This window comes from Notechis scutatus, chromosome Z (assembly GCF_049901735.1).
Source record: "Notechis scutatus isolate UNSWTSFEM ecotype Mainland chromosome Z, rNotScu1.2, whole genome shotgun sequence".
Classification (NCBI taxonomy): Eukaryota; Metazoa; Chordata; class Lepidosauria; order Squamata; family Elapidae; genus Notechis; species Notechis scutatus.
Genome location: NC_142025.1, coordinates 80,063,894 through 80,081,974, shown reverse-complemented (window position 1 = coordinate 80,081,974; position 18,081 = coordinate 80,063,894). Strand labels below are relative to the sequence as shown.

Here is an 18,081-nt window from a genome sequence, read left to right as displayed (position 1 = left end):
AGGCCTTCAGAAACTTCTTTTGCTGGCAAGGCCTGCAAGGCTTTCCTGAAAGCCTCTGCAGCCAATAATAGAGCTCTGGTTTGATCTAGAGCTCTGTTATCAGCTGCAAAGGCCTTCAGGAAAGCCTTGCCGATTGCAGAAGAAATGGGCCGGCAAGGCAGGTGTCAGGGTGTGTGAGGCCTCCTGCAACTGTCTGAAGGTAAGTAGAAGGGCAGCTCCACCCCCCTAGCTTATTTTCTACCCATGCATGCTGGAGTGGGTAGGGTCTTTCTTAAGACTATTTTGGGGGGTAAGACTTATATTGGGTGCACATGTAAAAAAAAATCAAGCAAGGACTTACTTTTTGGGGGGTAGGTCGTATTTTCAGGGAAACATAGTACCAGATAATGTTTTTAGTATTATATACAACAGTATATCATTGGATAAAAATTCTCTTTATAACAATATAAATTTTATCCTTTCAAGCACATATTTTCCCATCATTCCCATGTGTATATTGTAATCAATGCCTTTAATCCACTTTATCATATATTCCTCAACCTTTGTTTTAAATTGGAATAAACTACATATTTTAGCAATTATATTTTATTTTTATTCCAGATATCTTAAGAAACAAAACTTTTTACAGTATTCATTGCTGATTTCCTTCTTTAAAAACAAAAATGGAAAAGGCAGAGGTAGAGATAGAGGTAGAGATAAGACAAGGACAGGGTCAGGAACCACCAGCCCTGTCACCAATAATGCAGAATATTATAGCTCCGGGTTGAAATGAGGCATCCTTGGTGTCCTCTGAGTTTGATTATTTTCTTGCAGACATCTCATTACCCAAACTAGGTAATATCATTAGTTCTCATGATGATGATGATACCTAGTTTGGGTAATGAATTGTCTACAAGAAAACAACCAAGTTCGGAGAGTACCGAGGATTCCTGTCACAAGTCAGGGAGGAGCATCTGCAGAGGAGATGAGTATAACCTACACCAAGCAGGGGTTTGTTAGCTGGGATGTGGATGCTCCATGTCACAGTCTGCAGCTTGCACCTGTCTCACTTTTGCTGGCCTTTAGGAGGAGCAACCCCTCATAGAAAAACAGCTGTTTTGTAACACCACAGCCAGGAGGTAGCAGTGAGTTACTTCAAGGCTCAGCAGGCAAAAGCGGTATGCACAAGGAAATGTGTAGCAGAAAACCCAACATCTGGGGCGGCAGTAGCAAGTCCAGTGCTGTCACTGCTGTCACACTGAGGAAGAAGTGATGTAGGACAAAGGTCAATTGGCGATGGCAGTGGATAGGTAGTAGTAGCGTACAGGATGGCCAAAAGGGAAGAGATGAGGTGAGATAGGCGGGGATCACAAAGGCCTTGCAGATTGTGAAGTTCAACTGGGCAGTAGTGAGTAACGGGTAGATGGCTAAATAGATGGCCCAAGATTTTATAGAAACCATGACTTTCATGGGCCTGTCCCAGAATATCCAGAGCCCGACTAGTAATAGTGGTTACACTCCCAATTTGGTGTTCTTGTTGGAGCAGTGTCTATGTGACCTGAAATTGGTAGACCTGTCCTTGGTCCCCTTATGGTCAGATCACAGTTTGGTGGCAATAAGTTTCTCAAAAGCTTCATCCCCCCACAGGGAGGCAGTGCCTATTAGAGTGGTCTGCCCCCATTGACTAATGGACCCAGATCGGTTCCAGAAGGAGCTGGGGGTTATAACTACAGATCTATTATGCAGTCCAGCTGAGCTCTTAGTCACTGTTTGGAATAGGAAGATGACTGAGGCTCTGGATAGGATTGCACCCTTGCGACCTCTCTTCACCCGTAGACCTCTCTGTGCCCTGTGGTATACAGAGGAACTGAGAAGGATGAAATGCATGAGAAGATGTCTATAGTGCCGCTGGTGGAATCCAGGAGATGAACTTGATTGAACACGGGTAAGAGCTGCTACTAAGGCCTACCTTGTGGCAATTCGTGAGGCGAAGTGTAAATACTTCTCCACACTAATTGCATCTGCAGATAATCGCCCAGCGACCCTCTTTAAGGTGAGCCATCTCCTCCTAGGGAAGGGGGAGATTGAGGTCCACCTGAAGGGGCACGCTGGGGAATTTGCGGATTTTCTGGAAGACAAAATCGCTTGATTTCGTTCCCAGTTGGATGCCGGCGTGGTTGCTGATCCGGTGGAAGCTCCTGAGGCAGGTTCTTGCCCTATTATCTGGGAACAGTTTGACCCTGTTGCTCCTGAGGAAGTGGACAGGATCCTAGGGAGTATGCGCGCGAGCATCTGTATTTTAGACCCATGTCCCTCCTGGCTTGTGCAAGCTTCCCAGGAGATGACAGGCGGGTGGAGTCTGGCAGTGATTAATGCTTCTCTACAGGAGGGGACCATGCCCCAGCACTTTAAGGAGGCTGTGGTCCACCATCTTCTTAAGAAGCCATCGCTGGGCTCCACCCGGTTGGATAATTTCCGACCTATCTCCAATCTTTCCTTTTTGGAGAAGGTGGTTGAGAAGGTGGTTGTGCAGCAGCTCCAGGGGTTTCTGGATGAAACAAATTATCTCAAGCCCTACCAGTCAGGATTCAGGCCTGGATTTGGGACAGAAACAGCATTGGTCACACTTTTAGATGATCTTTGGCAGGAATGGGATGGGGGTAGTGCATCCATCTTTGCTCTACTTAACCTCTCGGCAGCTTTTGATACCATTGACCATGGGATTCTCCTGGGATGGCTTCGGGGGATGGGAGTGGGAGGCCTTGTGCTGTCTTGGTTCACTTCCTTCCTCTGCGGCTGCTCTCAGTCAGTGTTGTTAGGAGGGGAGAGATCCAGCCCTCGCCCACTGCTTTATGGGGATCCGCAGGGCTCAGTACTCTCTCCGCTCCTGTTCAACATTTATATGAAGCCGCTGTGTGAGATCATCTGTCACTATGGACTGAGGTATCACCAATATGCTGATGATACTCAGCTGTATGTCTTGGCCCATGGTGAGTTAAGTGTTGCTGTATCTTCCCTCTCACAGTACCTGGAGGTTGTTAGGGGCTGGATGGGGAACAACGGGTTGAAATTGAACGCTTGCAAGACCGAATGGCTCTGGGTTTAGGGTTCATTGGCTCAGGGAGAATTACCACCTTTAGTCTTGGATGGGGTGGCATTACCCCAAACAGATCCTGTGCATAATCTAGGGGTTTTCCTGGACTCACAACTCCTGTTCGAAGAGCAGGTGGCGGTCATGGCCAGGAGGGCCTTTGTGCAACTGCGGGTTGTGCACCAGTTACGCCCGTTCCTGGATCAGCGGTCCCTACTCACAGTCACTCATGCCCTGGTCACTTCTCGTCTTGATTATTGCAACACGCTCTACATGGGGCTGCCCTTGAAGAGCATCCAGAAGCTCCAGTTGGTGCAAAATGCAGCGGCCTGCATGGTTTTATGCAGACCCCAGTGTGCACATGTGTCACCTCTCCTGCAGGAGCTGCTTTGGTTGCCAATTTGCTTCCAGATTCAATTCAAGGTGCTGGTTGTCACCTTTAAAGCCCTTCATGGCTTGAGTCCGGATTATCTGAGGAAACATCTCTTGCCAGTAACATCTACCCGACCCATTAGAATGAGGAGGCAGGGAATGTTGCAGGTCCCATCCCTGACGGAGATACACCTGGTGGGACCCAGAAGAAGGGCCTTCTCCGTGGTGGCTCCGTCTCTGGAACATCATCCCCCCCAGAGATTAGAATGGACCCCTCACTAATAATTTTCCAAAAGGCACTGAAGACCTGTTTTTGCCAGCGGGCCTGGGGAACCCAGAGAGGAATGGAGCCAATCAGGTGGCTAGTGTGATCTGCTGTCGTTGGGGCAGGGGTTGGGAGTTGGTTTTTGTTTTGTTTTTTGTTTTGTTTTTTGTTTTCCCAAATTTTGTTCTATTGTACTTTACTAATTTATTTTATTCTTTTTGTTAGTATTTATTGTCTTTGTTTTTATTTTTTGTTTTAAATATAGTTTTACATTGTATAAGCCGCCTCAAGTCGCCATGGGCGAATAGGCGGCAGTATAAATTAATTAAATAAATGCAGGGTGGCCAAAATGGCAGAGCTGGAAGGAGATAATGGGGAGGGAGTTGAAATGTATCCTTGGCAGCCCACCTCCATTTATTACCATATGGTATGTTTCACATTGGGTCTAGTCATGTGATTACTCGCTTTATGATTGTCATGACTTTACCATAATTGCCAGACTTAATTACGGTTGCAACTTGTGGACTACCTATGCATTACAGTCCTAGCACAGTAATCTTAAATTATAGGAAACAGATTCTGGTTGAAAGTTTAGAAAAACAGTGGGACCAATTACTAAAAAAATATATGATAGGTTTGCCTTTGTTGCAGATATTCAAACAGAAGTTAAACAACCAACTGCTCATGTTGCTTTAATTTAGATTCCTTCACTGAGAAGGGTTGAAATCAGTGACTTAAATAGCTTCTTCCAATCCTGATTTGTAGAAAATTCTAAAAATAAAGTCTGTGGCAGAAAAGGCTGAAATTATAATTTATGCAATTTGAAGGTATTTGTGCAACTGTGTTAATACTCTTTTTATTCACTGGATAAATTATTTTAAGAATGGTTTCTCCTCATTATCATAGCAATTACCCGACCTCTTTTGGTATTGGGTGAGTTGCAAGTACTGCAGCAGATGTGGCATCATAGAAATGAAATCTTTGAGGCAATTATACAACTACATCTTCGTTTTCCTTGCCTGCTGCTGCTTTTCGGGTCCTGATATAACTTGTTTCTATACTATTGAAAATGTCATTTGGAAAGCTGTTCAGCTTTTGGAGATTTTTTGTTTTCTTTCTTGCAGCCTAGAAACCCCCTCATACATGAGAAATTCACAATTAATTTCCCTACTCAGAAGTATGCCTTGTGTTCAGTATTGATTGCTAAATATATTTATCAAGTTGCTTTTGAGTCTTAAAAAAGTATTAAGCTTCTTTCTGCTTTCTGTGCTAGTACTATTACATTATACCAAAGGAAGAATCTGGTGAATCTGCTGAGGTTCTTTCTCCCTATAATTTCTAAAACTGCTTCATACTTTTTGTTGTACTTATAGGTGTTGTTTGGAATACTGACTTGGTAGAGACTTTGGAACTACAAAATCTCATGCTATGTGGTTTACAAACTATTTATGGAGCAGAAGCTCGAAAAGAGTCACGTGGAGCTCATGCAAGGGAGGACTATAAGGTACATATTTATTTAGAAGTTATTTCTTCAACTGCTATCATAAATACTCTTCATGTAGGCAATATAAGGTTTGTACTTTTGATAGAGCTATTCTCAATGCCTATTTCTCTATCAAAGAAACTGTACTTATATTGTATTGTAATAGCTTAAGAATGTGTCTAAACACACTGTTTTCTGTCACTGAAATTATAAAAATACATAATGTCATTATCTTGATCACTTTAATGTGTTTCATATTTCTTAGAAAGGATTCTTTTGCGAAATGGTACAGACCACCAAAAGGAGAGCATGGCTGTCTTCAATGTTTTCCCAAAGAGGCATTTATTATAGAAAATGTCTACAAACTTATTTTTTAACCTCTAGCTAACCATGTATATATGAATGTGTATCTATTTATCTATCTATCTACCTACCTACCCATCCATCTATACTGTCACAAAGGTTCCATTTAGCTACTTTGAAGTTTATTTATTTTTATTTTTATTTATTTATTTTATTTGTTAAGCGATTATAAGGTAACAGGTATAAATATAAACATAGTTATGAATACATGAAAAGGATACGTAGAAGAAAAATAAAAAGAAACAATAGGACAGGGACGGTAGGAACGTTGGTGCACTTATGCACGCCCCCTACAGACCTCTTAGGAAAGGGATAATGTCAATAGTAGACAGTCTAAGGATAAAGTTTTTGGGGTTTGGGGAAGAAACCACAGAGTCAGGTAGACTATTCCAGACATTGACCACTCTGTTGCTGAAGTCGGATTTCCTGCAATCAAGTTTGGTGCAGTTAACCTTGACTTTGTATCTATTGTGTGCTCTTGTATTGTTATGGTTGAAGCTGAAGTATTCATTGACAGGTAGGACATTGCAATGTATGATTTTATATACTATACTTAGATCGGACCGAAGGTGGCGTAGTTCTAGGTTTTCTAGGTCTAGAGTTTCAAGTCTGGTGGCATAAGGTATTCTACAACGAGTAGAGGATTGGAGAACATTTCTTGTGAAATATTTCCGGACTTTCTCAACTGTATTAATGTCAGATACATAATGCAGGTTCCAAGCTGATGAGCTGTATTCAAGTATTGGTCTAGCAAATGTTTTGTATGCTCTAGTTAGTAGTATGATATTACCGGAGAAAAAGCTACGCAGGATTAGGTTAACAACTCTTAATGCCTTTTTGGCTATGTAGTTACAGTGGGCTTTAGCACTTAGATCATTAGAGATGAGTACTCCAAGGTCGTTGACAGAGTTTGGATCATCAACAAAGTCTTGACTATTCAGCTTGTATTTTATTTTCTCTCTTTTTTTTTTGCCAATATGTAAGACAGCATTTATTAGTTGAAATTTGAAATTGCTATTTGTTTGACCATTCTGATACATAGTTGAGGTCTTTTTGAAGGGTAGCAGTATTGTCTGTGGTGTTGAATAGCTTTACATCATCAGCAAAGAGAATGCAGTTGCTCGTAATATGATCACAGGTCATTTATGTAGAGTATGAAGAGAGTTGGTCCTAGAACCACTGCCTTGAGGGATCCCTTTTTGAAGATGGGGATGACCGTGGCTAGTGACCATAGGTTTGGCAAGGAGCTGGTTCTGAAAGATTTTCCAAAGATTATGCTTAGAGGTTCAGCTATGGCAGTGGATAGCTTTTTTAAGAAGTAGGCACATATTCCATGCAATCCAATAGATAGAGATGGTTTGAGATTGTGTAGTGCTTTTTCAACATTGTCTTCTGTAAAATCGATATGTATTAGATCATTGTAGTTGTCTATGGTTCGACTAGGAAATATTGGGCATGCTGTTTACAAATACTGAGCCAAAGAATATGTTAAAGAGATTGGCTTTAATGGTGTCATCGTTGCAGTCTTTACCATTTGGTCCTTTCAGGGGTGGGATGGACCTTGAGTCTTTTAGTTTGTTGTTTACAAAATTGTAGAAAGTGCGGGTGGAATTGGTGTGTAGAAGGTTTTCCTCTTGTTTAATGTGATAATTGGTGCATTCAGTCTTTATCTGATGGCATAAATTTTTGTATCGGCTTTTGAAGTTGTCAACGTGACCAGATTTGTTTTTCCGCCAAAGTGATTTCTTTTTGGATTGGAGCTTCCTTATTGTTATGGGTAATTTGTTTTTTCTGGTTTTAGGGAGTTGTTATTGGCACATATAGCTTGATGACTCTTTTGACTTCAAGTAAAAATATGTTGTAATGGTCTTCAACAGTATTGCATCCAGTGAACAGAAGTTGCCAATCAAGAGATGAGAGATTGTTGTCTATAAGATCATAGTTGCCTTTTTTGAAGTTTTAATTGGGGATCCTGTCGTTATGATGATTTTTGTGTGGACGTATGTTGAGACAAAAGTCAATCATGTTGTGGTCACTGTTGGAAAAGGATTCTTTAATTTGTATTCCGTAAATTGAATTCAAACTATTGCAGAAGATGAGATTGAGGCAGTTGTTAAGTCTAGTATTGTTGGTTACTAGTTGTTCCAGTCCCAGATTTGTTATAGCATTGTAGAAGGTTGCATGTATGGGTTCAGTTTTACATTCATTTAGGGTCCAGTTAATATGAGGTAGATTGAGGTCACCAAGAAAGATAAAAACGTGGGCAGGATGTTGCCCATGTTAATAGTGAATTTAATTTGTTTACATGTTTGATGTCATAATCGGGCTCTGTAACATAGTAAGAATCAAAATGTGATATTTAAGGACAGTTAGTTAGGGGCGTGCGTGCCTAGTTTTGAGTGATGGTGGGTTGGATGAGGTAGAGTTGGATGTGGAGTTGTGGGTTGTGTGACTTTCTTTTGATGCAATCAGCACAGTAGTCAATGTATAGGTCCTTCTCTCCACTGTCTAGACATTTTTTGAGTTCTGTGCGGAGTTCACAGGAGCAGATTCTTTGCAGTATGGATAAGTCTGGTCTTGAGCGAAGTTTTTTATGGTTGGGAGTGGTTTTTGCAAGCGTTTATTGTATGAATGAATATACATGTGCTGGGCTCATTTTTGCATACAACTCTACAAAATCTTGGGGCTACCGAGCCGTCATTGTATTTGAACTCAGGGCCATCTCTGGTTATTTCAATGATATCTTCAGGAGAGATGTTTGTTGTATTGGAGTTGCTTATGATATTGCAAACTTTGGTGATGTTGTCTGATTCGTTGGTATCTTCAAGACCAAATAAGATGGCATTTGGATGCTTCTGATCATGTTCTATGATGTCTCTGATGAGTAAGGGGATATCATTTGTGGAATTATCCCCCCCCCTCCCCATTGAGAGGTGAAGGGAAGATGCTTCACCAGCTGCTTTACTTGGAACAGCTTACATTAGCAATAGCAGTTAGATTTACATACAGCCCCATAATGCTTTACAGCACTGTAAACCCTGGAGGTTTACAGTGTGACTGTAATGGAGCCTAATCCAGCCATCATATTGCCCCCAACAATCTGGATCCCCATTTTACTGATCTCAGAAGGATAGAAGACAGAGTCAACCTTGAGCCCTGTCAGGATCAAACTCCAGGCTGTGGGCAAGCTTGCCTGCAATACTGTATTCTAACCACTATACCACCAGAGCTCCTACATCCTCTACAAATAGTCCCTGTGATATGATTGCAATGGAGTCTAATCCAGCCCTCTCAAGACATCCTCATGCTCTGCTTCCTTCCTTCCTCTTGGGTCCCCACAGGTATTTTCCCATGACCACCAGGTTCCTCAAGTCTTAATTCTTACTCCACTAGGCCAAATACTCTCCTCCAACTTACTTTTGAAGCAATGGAACAGGTTGCTTTGTCACTCATGATTCCTGAATCATGCAGCTCTGAGGAACCTCATTAAGGCAGCACAATGGAATGATTTGTCCCCCATACGCTTCTACAAGCAAGTGGAGGCAAAATTGAGCTGCTTCTATGTTGGCCTTGCAAACCTCTACATTTTGCTTCATTAATAAGGTTGCACAATGCTGCACAGAACTTCTGAAAACAGTAGAAAGCTTCTGTTGAGCTATGCAAACTGTATTCAGGCAGCAAAATAGAGCAATTTATCCCTGAGCCATACAGCGGTGACCCAAAAGCAACTGCCATTTTGTCCCTACCCACTTTTGGGTGGGGAGAAAATGGCAGTCACAAAACAAATTCCCATTTTGCTGCCTTAATGAGATTTTCACAGCACTGCAGCAAGATTCTAGTATCGCACCATGCAACAAAACAACCTATTGCAGCACTATGAAAGGCTTTGGAGCTCTTTAAAAGGTAAGTGAGGAGGAGTGTGTAGGCCTGGAGGAGTGGGAATCAGTATAAGTCTTGCTAGGAATTGTTTGGGCAAATACTTTCAAGGATTAAGGGAGGGAGAAGATAAATTGGGAAGCATCCTTGTGGTCTGTCACAAGGGTGAATGGCAGTGTTGCAGTGGCTTTTGGAGAGTTTGCCATAATTCCCAACATCTGTTAAGCAACAATTGTAAATCATGGACTACCCATATCCTTAATATTATCAAACAACAACCTCTGCCTATCAGATCCATGGGAAGGACTTGATAAAAATGCCAGATCCAATCTAAACATCTGGTTGACTGAAACAAATAATAATAATAATAAATAATAATAACAGCCTAGATAGGAAAACAAGAAAACTGATGACCATGCACTATGTGCTGCACCCACTTAGTGATGTTGACAGGCTATATGACAGACCCAGAAAAGCAGGTGGCAGAGGAATTTTGCAAGTGAAGCAGACAGTCGAAGAAGAGAAGCATACTCTGACAGATTACATGAAAGACGGTGTTGAACCAGCTTTGATGGAAGTCAACAAATAGGAAGCTGCTCAAAGTGCAGCAAACCAAGAATCAATACAGGAAAACAGCAATAAAAACTCGGGCTGACAGCTGGTGTAACAAAGCACTGCATGGACAGTTCCTTGAAAAGATCCAAGGAAAAATAGATAAGGAAAAGACCTGGTTATGGCTGACCAACGGAACATTGAAGAAAAAGACAGAAGGCCTGATTCTTGCAGCCCAAGAACAAGCCATCAGAAGGAATGCAATCAAAGCCAGAATAGAAAAACCTGCTGATGACCCCAAATGCAGACTCTGCAAAGAAGCGGACGAAACCATCGCTCACAATCTGAGCTGTTGCAAGACAATGGCTCAGACTGACCACATACAACATCACAACACAGTCGCTCAGATGGCCCACTGGAACTTGTGTCACAACTACCATCTGCCTGTAGCAAAGAACTGGTGGGATCATAAGCCCGAGAAAGTGGTTGAAAATGAGCATGCAAAACTACTGTGGGACTTCCAAATACAGATTGACAAAGTTTTGGAACACAAACTACCCTGGATATCACGATTGTGGAAAAGAAAAAAGTGTGGATCGTTGACATTGCCATACCTGGTGACAGCAGAATCAACAAGAAACAACTTGAAAAAAATCACCAGATATCAGGACTTGAAAATCCAACTGCAAAGACTCTTGCATAAACCAGTGCAGGTGGTTCCAGTGGTACTCGACACACTGGGTGCTATGCCTAAAGAGCTAGGCAAGCACTTAAAAACAATTGGCGCTGACAAAATCACAATTGGTCAGCTGCAGAAGGCCACCTTACTGGGAGCTGCTTGCATACTCTGCTGATACATCACACAGTCCTAAACACTTGGGAAGTGTTCGACTAGTGATTTGTGATACAAAACCCAGCATAGTTATCTCATTTGCTGTGTACGCTGTTGTTTTTTGTGTATAATAATAATAATAATTGAAAGCAAAGATAATAACAATAGTAATAGGCACTATGGACCAATCCTAAAATATCTGGAGCACCACTTGAACATCACCAGCATTGACAAAATCACTATCAGTCCAATGCAGAAGGTTGCTTTACTTGGAATAGCTTATATCAGGGGTGGGTTTCTACCAGTTCTGTCCACTTCTGTAGAACCGGTAGTTCTGAAGAGCAGCAGGCCTAGAACCGGTTCTATGTCTGCTGCCGTTTTGGCCCACCCACCCCCCGCCCAGGCTTTTATATGACCTTTATTTGCGCGACACAGTTACAGTTGAAAAAGCAGGAAAAAAGGGGTTTTCCATCCGCTGCGTACTTGCATGCAGTGCTGCTCAGCTGTCCGGGCAGCTCAGCAGGTTGTAAATTGCACTCGCACGACTCGCGCATGCGCACACGACACTAATAGACAGAACTGGAAGTTATACCAGTCGGATCCCATCCCTGGCTTATATCCTGTGTTGATACCTTTAACACTATAGAACAACATCATTTGTCTTTCCCAATTCCTGGGAAGCATTTGACAGGTGGATAAAAATATCAAATCCAGTCTATGTACTCAACTTACTGTGCACTCAGTCAATAATCATTTTCTAACCAATGTACACATTTATGACCAAATTTCATCCATCTGACAACAAAAGCCTTCAGTGTGAAACTGTTTACAGTTTGGTATTTTCAAGTAGCAGTGCCAGGGAGGCAGAGAGTTCTAATCAATCAAGGCTACAGAGCTAAGCTTGTTAATTTGCAGTTATCACTTAGTGAAGCACTTGATGAAAACCAGTTCAGGAAGAGACAGCTTTAAACAATTACTCCACCCTTCACAAAGGGGCAAAAATAAAATAAAAAAATGGCTCAGGTACAGGTCACTGAATGGATGGCTGCAACCAGTGACCTTTGCAGTATCTCTGTCTGGCTCTGGTTCTTTGTCTGTCTCTTCTCTCTCTCTTTCTCTCTAGCTTAGCGACCATTTCACTTCTGATTTAAGAAATGGCATACCATCTTTTGGAAATGTGCTCCAAATATAATTCTTCCACCAGTGCAGAGTGGAGAATAAGTGCTGCAGGCATCTTTAATACAGTGCTTCTGTCAATATCAAGTGCCCATAACATATGCAATGTCTTGATTGAGCCTGAATCTGTAACTCTTCATTCAGTCCCAAACAATGAAAGTAGGAAGTCATAGAATGGAGACTTTGTGTTATGTTCCAGTGAATGGGATTAAAGTTTTGGGAGCAAATGTGCAATATTCTGAATGAAGAATTAGTGGAAGGTCTTCTGTTTGGTTGCATAAAGGAAGGGTGAGAGAGTACAATAAAAGAGTTCAGAAAAAAATACAGGAGAAAGAAAACAGAATTGCTTAATTCATTTTGCACCTCTTTATGTAAAAGGAAAAATAGTCCAACTTGACAAAGACAGATTAGTAACACAAGTCAAAATAGTCAAGAGAACACCTATCCACTCTAGATGAGTTCAAAGCATCAGGACTAGATGGATTACACCCCAGGGTTCTGAAGGAGCAGATAGACATGATCTTGGAACCATTGAACCATATCTTTCAAAAATGCTGGAGCACCAGGGAGATACCAGAGGACTGGAAAGAAGCTGATGTGGATCATCACAGGAAGAAATGAATCTTCAAAAAAGGAGGAAAATGGATCCAGGAAATCAGCCTGACATCAGTACCTGGAAGAATCCTGGAAAAAATAATCAAGCAACACATCGGCACACAATTAGAAATAAGCAAAGTTGTTACTAGAAGCAACATGAATTTGTCAAAAACAGATTATAAATCTTATTGGATTTGTCCAATAAGACAAATTATTGTCTTACAATAATTAGAGGTCCAGTTAAATGTTGTGGACGTAGTATACTTGGACTTCAGTAAGGCAAGTACAAGGTACACCACAGCCTACTTGTTAAGATAGAAAAATGAGGGTTAGACAGCATCACCACCAGATAGATTCATAACCAGCTAACCAATCACACTTAATGTATGGTTCTAAATGGAACTATATCTACAAGATTCTGTCCAAAATCCAGTACTGTTCAACATCTTCATAATGATTTAAATGAAGGGATAGAAAGGAAACTCATCAGAATTGCAGACAATACCAAGCTGGCACAACACTGAAGAAGATAGGTTTAATATCCAGAAGGTTCTTTGACAGATTTGAACATTGGCTCCTAGCCAACAAAAGGCAATTCAGTGGTGAAAAAAAGTACAGTTTTGCACTTAGGGAAGAAAAACCAAATGCACAGGTATCGAATAGGTGGTAGACAATCACTTAAGTATGAGCTAGCAATGTGCTGCAGCTGCCAAAAAAGCCAATGCAGTCCTAGACTGCATCAACAGAATGATAGTATCAATATCATATTAAATATTAGTACCACTGGTAGGACCACACTTGGAATACTGTATCCAGTTTTGGTCACTACAATACAAAACAGATGTTGAGACTGTAGAAAGTGCAGAGAAGATGATTAGGTGACTGAAGGCTAAAGCATATGTTGTGGGAACTGGGCATGTCTGCTCTAACGAAGAGAAGGATTAGAGGTGATATGAAAGCAAGCTTCCTGTATATGAGAGGTTGTCACAGAAAAAAAAGGGAATTATTTTCCAACGCACCAGATAAGTAAAAGATACAAGTTTATCGAAGAGAGATCCAACCTAGACTTATGGAAAAATTTCCTGTCAGAACCAGTGGAACAGCTTGCCTCCAGAAATTGCGGGTGTTCCATCACTGGAGGTTTTTAAGAAGAGATTGGACATTGTCCAGAATGGTACAGGGCGTGAGCACGACATTGGACTAGAAGACCTTCAAGATCACTTCCAATTTTGTTATTGTAAAATATATAAGAGCTGGGTTATTTAATTAGCAGACATTTGAATCTGTTATCAGTATGAGAACCAACATTATATTTACCATTTAAGGTGCGTTAAGCTAGTTATGTTGTTTTGAAAAATACTGATCTTAACTGAATGGGAGTTTAAAATATAATATACCCTCACATGTATTTTATGTTTTAGGTTAGGATAGATGAATATGATTATTCTAAACCAATTCCAGGACAGCAGAAGAAACCATTTGAGCAGCATTGGAGAAAACACACACTCTCTTACGTAGATGTGAAGACCGGGAAGGTATAAAACATTTCTTTAATTTTAATATTTATTTAGTTGTATAATACTTCTAGTAACATGGGTCTTGAAAGGAATGATTAAATAAATTATTAGAAATAATACAGAATACTGTGCTTGAAGGATTTATATGCATGTCTTGCTTTTCCTTTAGGAGTCAGATCCTCAACTGAGTCTTTTTCCATCTTTCCTTTTTTTTTTTTTTTTTTGAATAGTGAAGTATCCCTGGTAGAGAAGGTATAAGCCTGAAAGTCACTATGTGACTTTCACATATTCAACTATTGCATAATTGGATCTAGACCAGAAATTAGGAACCACTAGGGCAGTGGTCCCCAACCTTAGGGCAGTGGTCCCCAACCGATTCTATGGAGGGCGGTTTTTATGCAGACCGAGAGGCATGGTTTTGCACACTGCCTGGATTTTGTGTGTGCATGGATGGAGCTTCACTGACTTCCACAGCCCTGTTCTGTCTGTGGCCCAGGGGTTGAGCATCCCTTACATAGATAAAAAGAGGCCATGTTTGGGCGTGAATGGCGAGCTGATCTGTCCTTTTGGATCAGATGAATACACTGATTGATGTTGAAAGTATTTGTAATAGAATTACAAACATGAATTTCATTTTAGGACCATAGTAGGTCAGATATACAGGTAATCCTCACTTAACATGCATTCGATCGGAACCATTTAAAGTTATAGCTGTTGTAGCAGCTGCTTGATAATGGGGTCAAAATTTAGGCATTTGGCAATCGCCTACATTGATAATCACAGCATGCATGCAATTCTTCCAACTCACCTATTCTCCCCCATCTCTACTTTATAATCTGTCACTGTCAACCCTTGCAATCCCAGCTGACCTTCATTGTTTTCTTGCCAACAATTTGTATAAGGCAGGAAAAACGGGAAGTCCTTACCTAACAATTGTATTTTTTCTTACCTAATAACTACACTGGGATGACTGGAACTCCAATTGCTAAGCAACATAGTTATGTGATATGTTACATAATACCTACTTTTTTAGCAACAAATATTCCAGTCCCAATTAAGGTAATTAAATAAAGTCTACCTATATTTCGTATTGGGGCTACAAGCTAGATGATTTGGAGATACAGGCCAGATTCAGCCTAGTTTGAACCATTATTATATCAAAATATTGTCATATTTAATCTCACTTTTCTAAAGTCACCAATGTGCTTTACAATACAAATAGTCCTTGCTTAACAACTAAAGTTGGACTTCAAATTTTAATTATAATTAATTGTAGTTAATCAGGTTACATGATATCACTTGATTTTGCTACTATTACCATTGTCAAAGTGAGTCACAATAGAAAAAAAAGTGAGTCACAATGTAAAAAAAATCATGTAGTCGTTAAGCTGATCCAGTTTCCTGAAGGGGCATTTTTGCTGGAAAAGAGCAAAATAGCCCATTAGATATTGCAGTCATATGACAGATTCTGCAGCCAGTCATGAATGCAAGCCAATTGCTAAGCACTCTAACTGGTCATGTGGTTGCCAGGGGATGGGTGCAACAATTGTAACTTTGAGGATGGATTATAAGTAACTTTTTGTTGAATCCATCACAATTTTGATCAATAAGTCATCAAGTAAGGGCTACCTGTACTCCTAGCCTTACTTTAAATAATAATTTCTAATACAGTGTACCTCAGTACTTCAGAATTTGTTGAATTTTGTATGCAACACATTTTCATGTGAAAATATCCCAGTATTCAGCATATTTTGGTACTCAACACACTGCAAAGGATGGAGGACAGCCACAAAGTGTGGACAAGAAGCTGATTATACTGGGAAGGTCACTGATATAGGAAAAGGGACAGATAGGAAATCCTTCCCAGCCTAAACAAAGGGCCACATAAGTGACATGGTTTGTTTGATACTCATCCTTTTTAGTATTCATTTGCCTCCCTGAACCAATTAAGGATGAATACCAAGGTACCATTGTGTGTGAGTCTTGGGTATTGGCTAGATAAGGAAAATCTAATCTAATCTAATAGGGCAGGAGATTGGGATAAATCTAATAGGGCAGGAGATTGGGATAAATAATCTTTATTTATTCTGTAGGACGCTAAATAAAACCTCTTGATCCTGCTTAGATGGTATTTATTAAAGGGACTGATCCTAGGTGAACAGCATCTTATATGTTTCTGACTTCCCGCAATTAGAAATATATGTAGAACTATCTTGGCATGGTTTCAATGGCCTTAATGCTTACTAAGCCACTTTATAGCAAAGGTAAAAATTATATTGATATATGATCTGGAAAATGAAGGTTCACCAAAGGTTAAATATGACCTGAAGTTTGAATTAAAATTTTGTTATATAAGAATTTATGCTACTTAATTACAGAAATAAAAAAATATAATTTCAGTATGAATGTGGCAATATTTCTTTATAGTCTTCATTTCTTTCTTACAATGTTTTTCACATAGCTAAATTTTAAATATTTATGGTAATATATCATAATAAATTGTAAATGTATTAATATCAATGTAAATAGTAAAATCAGAATTTGTACAGGGTAAATGAGATATATAGTATTAATAATACTTTATTAATAAGATGAACCCTTATTTTTTTTTAAAGGTTACACTGGATTATAGACCTGTAATAGATAAAACTCTGAATGAAGAAGATTGTGCTTCAGTTCCTCCAGCTATTCGGTCTTATTAGTTATTTTGATTTGAATTTTTGTTTTTAATGCATATGCAAATATACGAAGCAAATGTTATCTATTGTAGTAGATAAAATAGCAGTTAATTTAAAGCTTTCAAAATCCAAAATCTGCTCTAATTTTTTATGTTTGATGTGTGAGAAAGCTGAGTTTTGAGACATGAGCTACATACTGCTATATCAAAATGTTCTTGCATGTGAGTCAGTTTCTAACTTTCTCAGTACACTAGGAATCTGCTTATAGCATACATTATTTACATTCTCCTGTAATAAATTTCTAGTGTGTTATATTAAGAAACTATATGCATATGATGGAAATGAGGGGCTTTTATTGAATGTAAGAGCATCATCAGGATCAGCAATGTAGAGTATTATTTACTAGATTGATATGTGCTTACATACATTTATTACTGCATTGTAACTTTTAGTAACTAGGTAGCATTTAAAAATGTAATTGCTGCAATCATTGTGATTATGAATGTTATTTCAGATGGGCTTTTCTTGTTTGTTACAAGCACTAAAACTAAGAGTGTTTTTGAAAATACTTCCAGCTTAGTAAAATAAATAAAGATAAATTGATAATTATTGTGTCAGATCTGCCATCTTCAGCTTCTATGCTTTGCTGGCATCCTGTCATAAAATGCTAGGGAGGGAAGACAGGGCAATGGAATGTAGAGAGTAGCAATGAGAGAGAAGAGGGGCTGACAGCCCTGACAGAAACAGAGGTATGAGAATTGGTATGTTCAAGGACACCTGGCCTGTGAAAATAATGTGAAACAGCCCTGTTTGAGTCCAGGTATTTGCCTTGATAAGCTTTACATGTTTATTCAGCTGAATAAAGACATGCCCCTCAAAGCAAGAGGGAACCTTGAATACACAGAGACTCTCATATTTGTATATTTGCTAAATTATCTACTTCATGATCCAGAAGGATTGGCACACTCAACCAGACAAGCTGGCATACTCTAGATAAGATAAAGAAGTAGAGAAATAGCCAGAAGAGTACAGAAATAGTCATCCTCCTCCTTTGGAGGTCTTTCAAAGACATTGTGTGTCACTGATGTCCCGATATCAGAAGTGCTCTGGCCAATAAAAACATGTTCCCCAGACGGTGATTCTCCAAGACTTTCAGATTCAAGTTGCTGTCCGAGGCCTGATAAAGGCACTCAAGAACGTCATTTGGGCTTTCTGAGAGCAGCGGATATATTTTTCCTAGTTTCTTCTGTTTTGGAATGGCAGTTTGCAAGGCAATGACGAGATCTTGGAATGCTTTCAA

The 18,081-nt window shown here is 39.9% G+C and overlaps 1 protein-coding gene across 2 annotated transcripts in view; it reads left to right on the top strand.

Annotated features, from left to right (window-relative positions):
* SDHA (succinate dehydrogenase complex flavoprotein subunit A) overlaps positions 1-17,387 on the top strand; it is a 53,820-nt gene extending 36,433 nt beyond the window's left edge. For both annotated transcript variants that reach the window (XM_087948091.1, XM_026678296.2), the window contains 3 exons: positions 5,081-5,211; positions 14,008-14,121; positions 16,719-17,387. In XM_087948091.1, the coding sequence (XP_087804217.1) occupies positions 5,081-5,211; positions 14,008-14,121; positions 16,719-16,805 (332 nt within the window). In that variant the 3' untranslated portion in view covers positions 16,806-17,387. The remainder of the gene's footprint in view (positions 1-5,080; positions 5,212-14,007; positions 14,122-16,718) is intronic.
* The last annotated feature ends 694 nt before the right edge of the window (positions 17,388-18,081 follow it).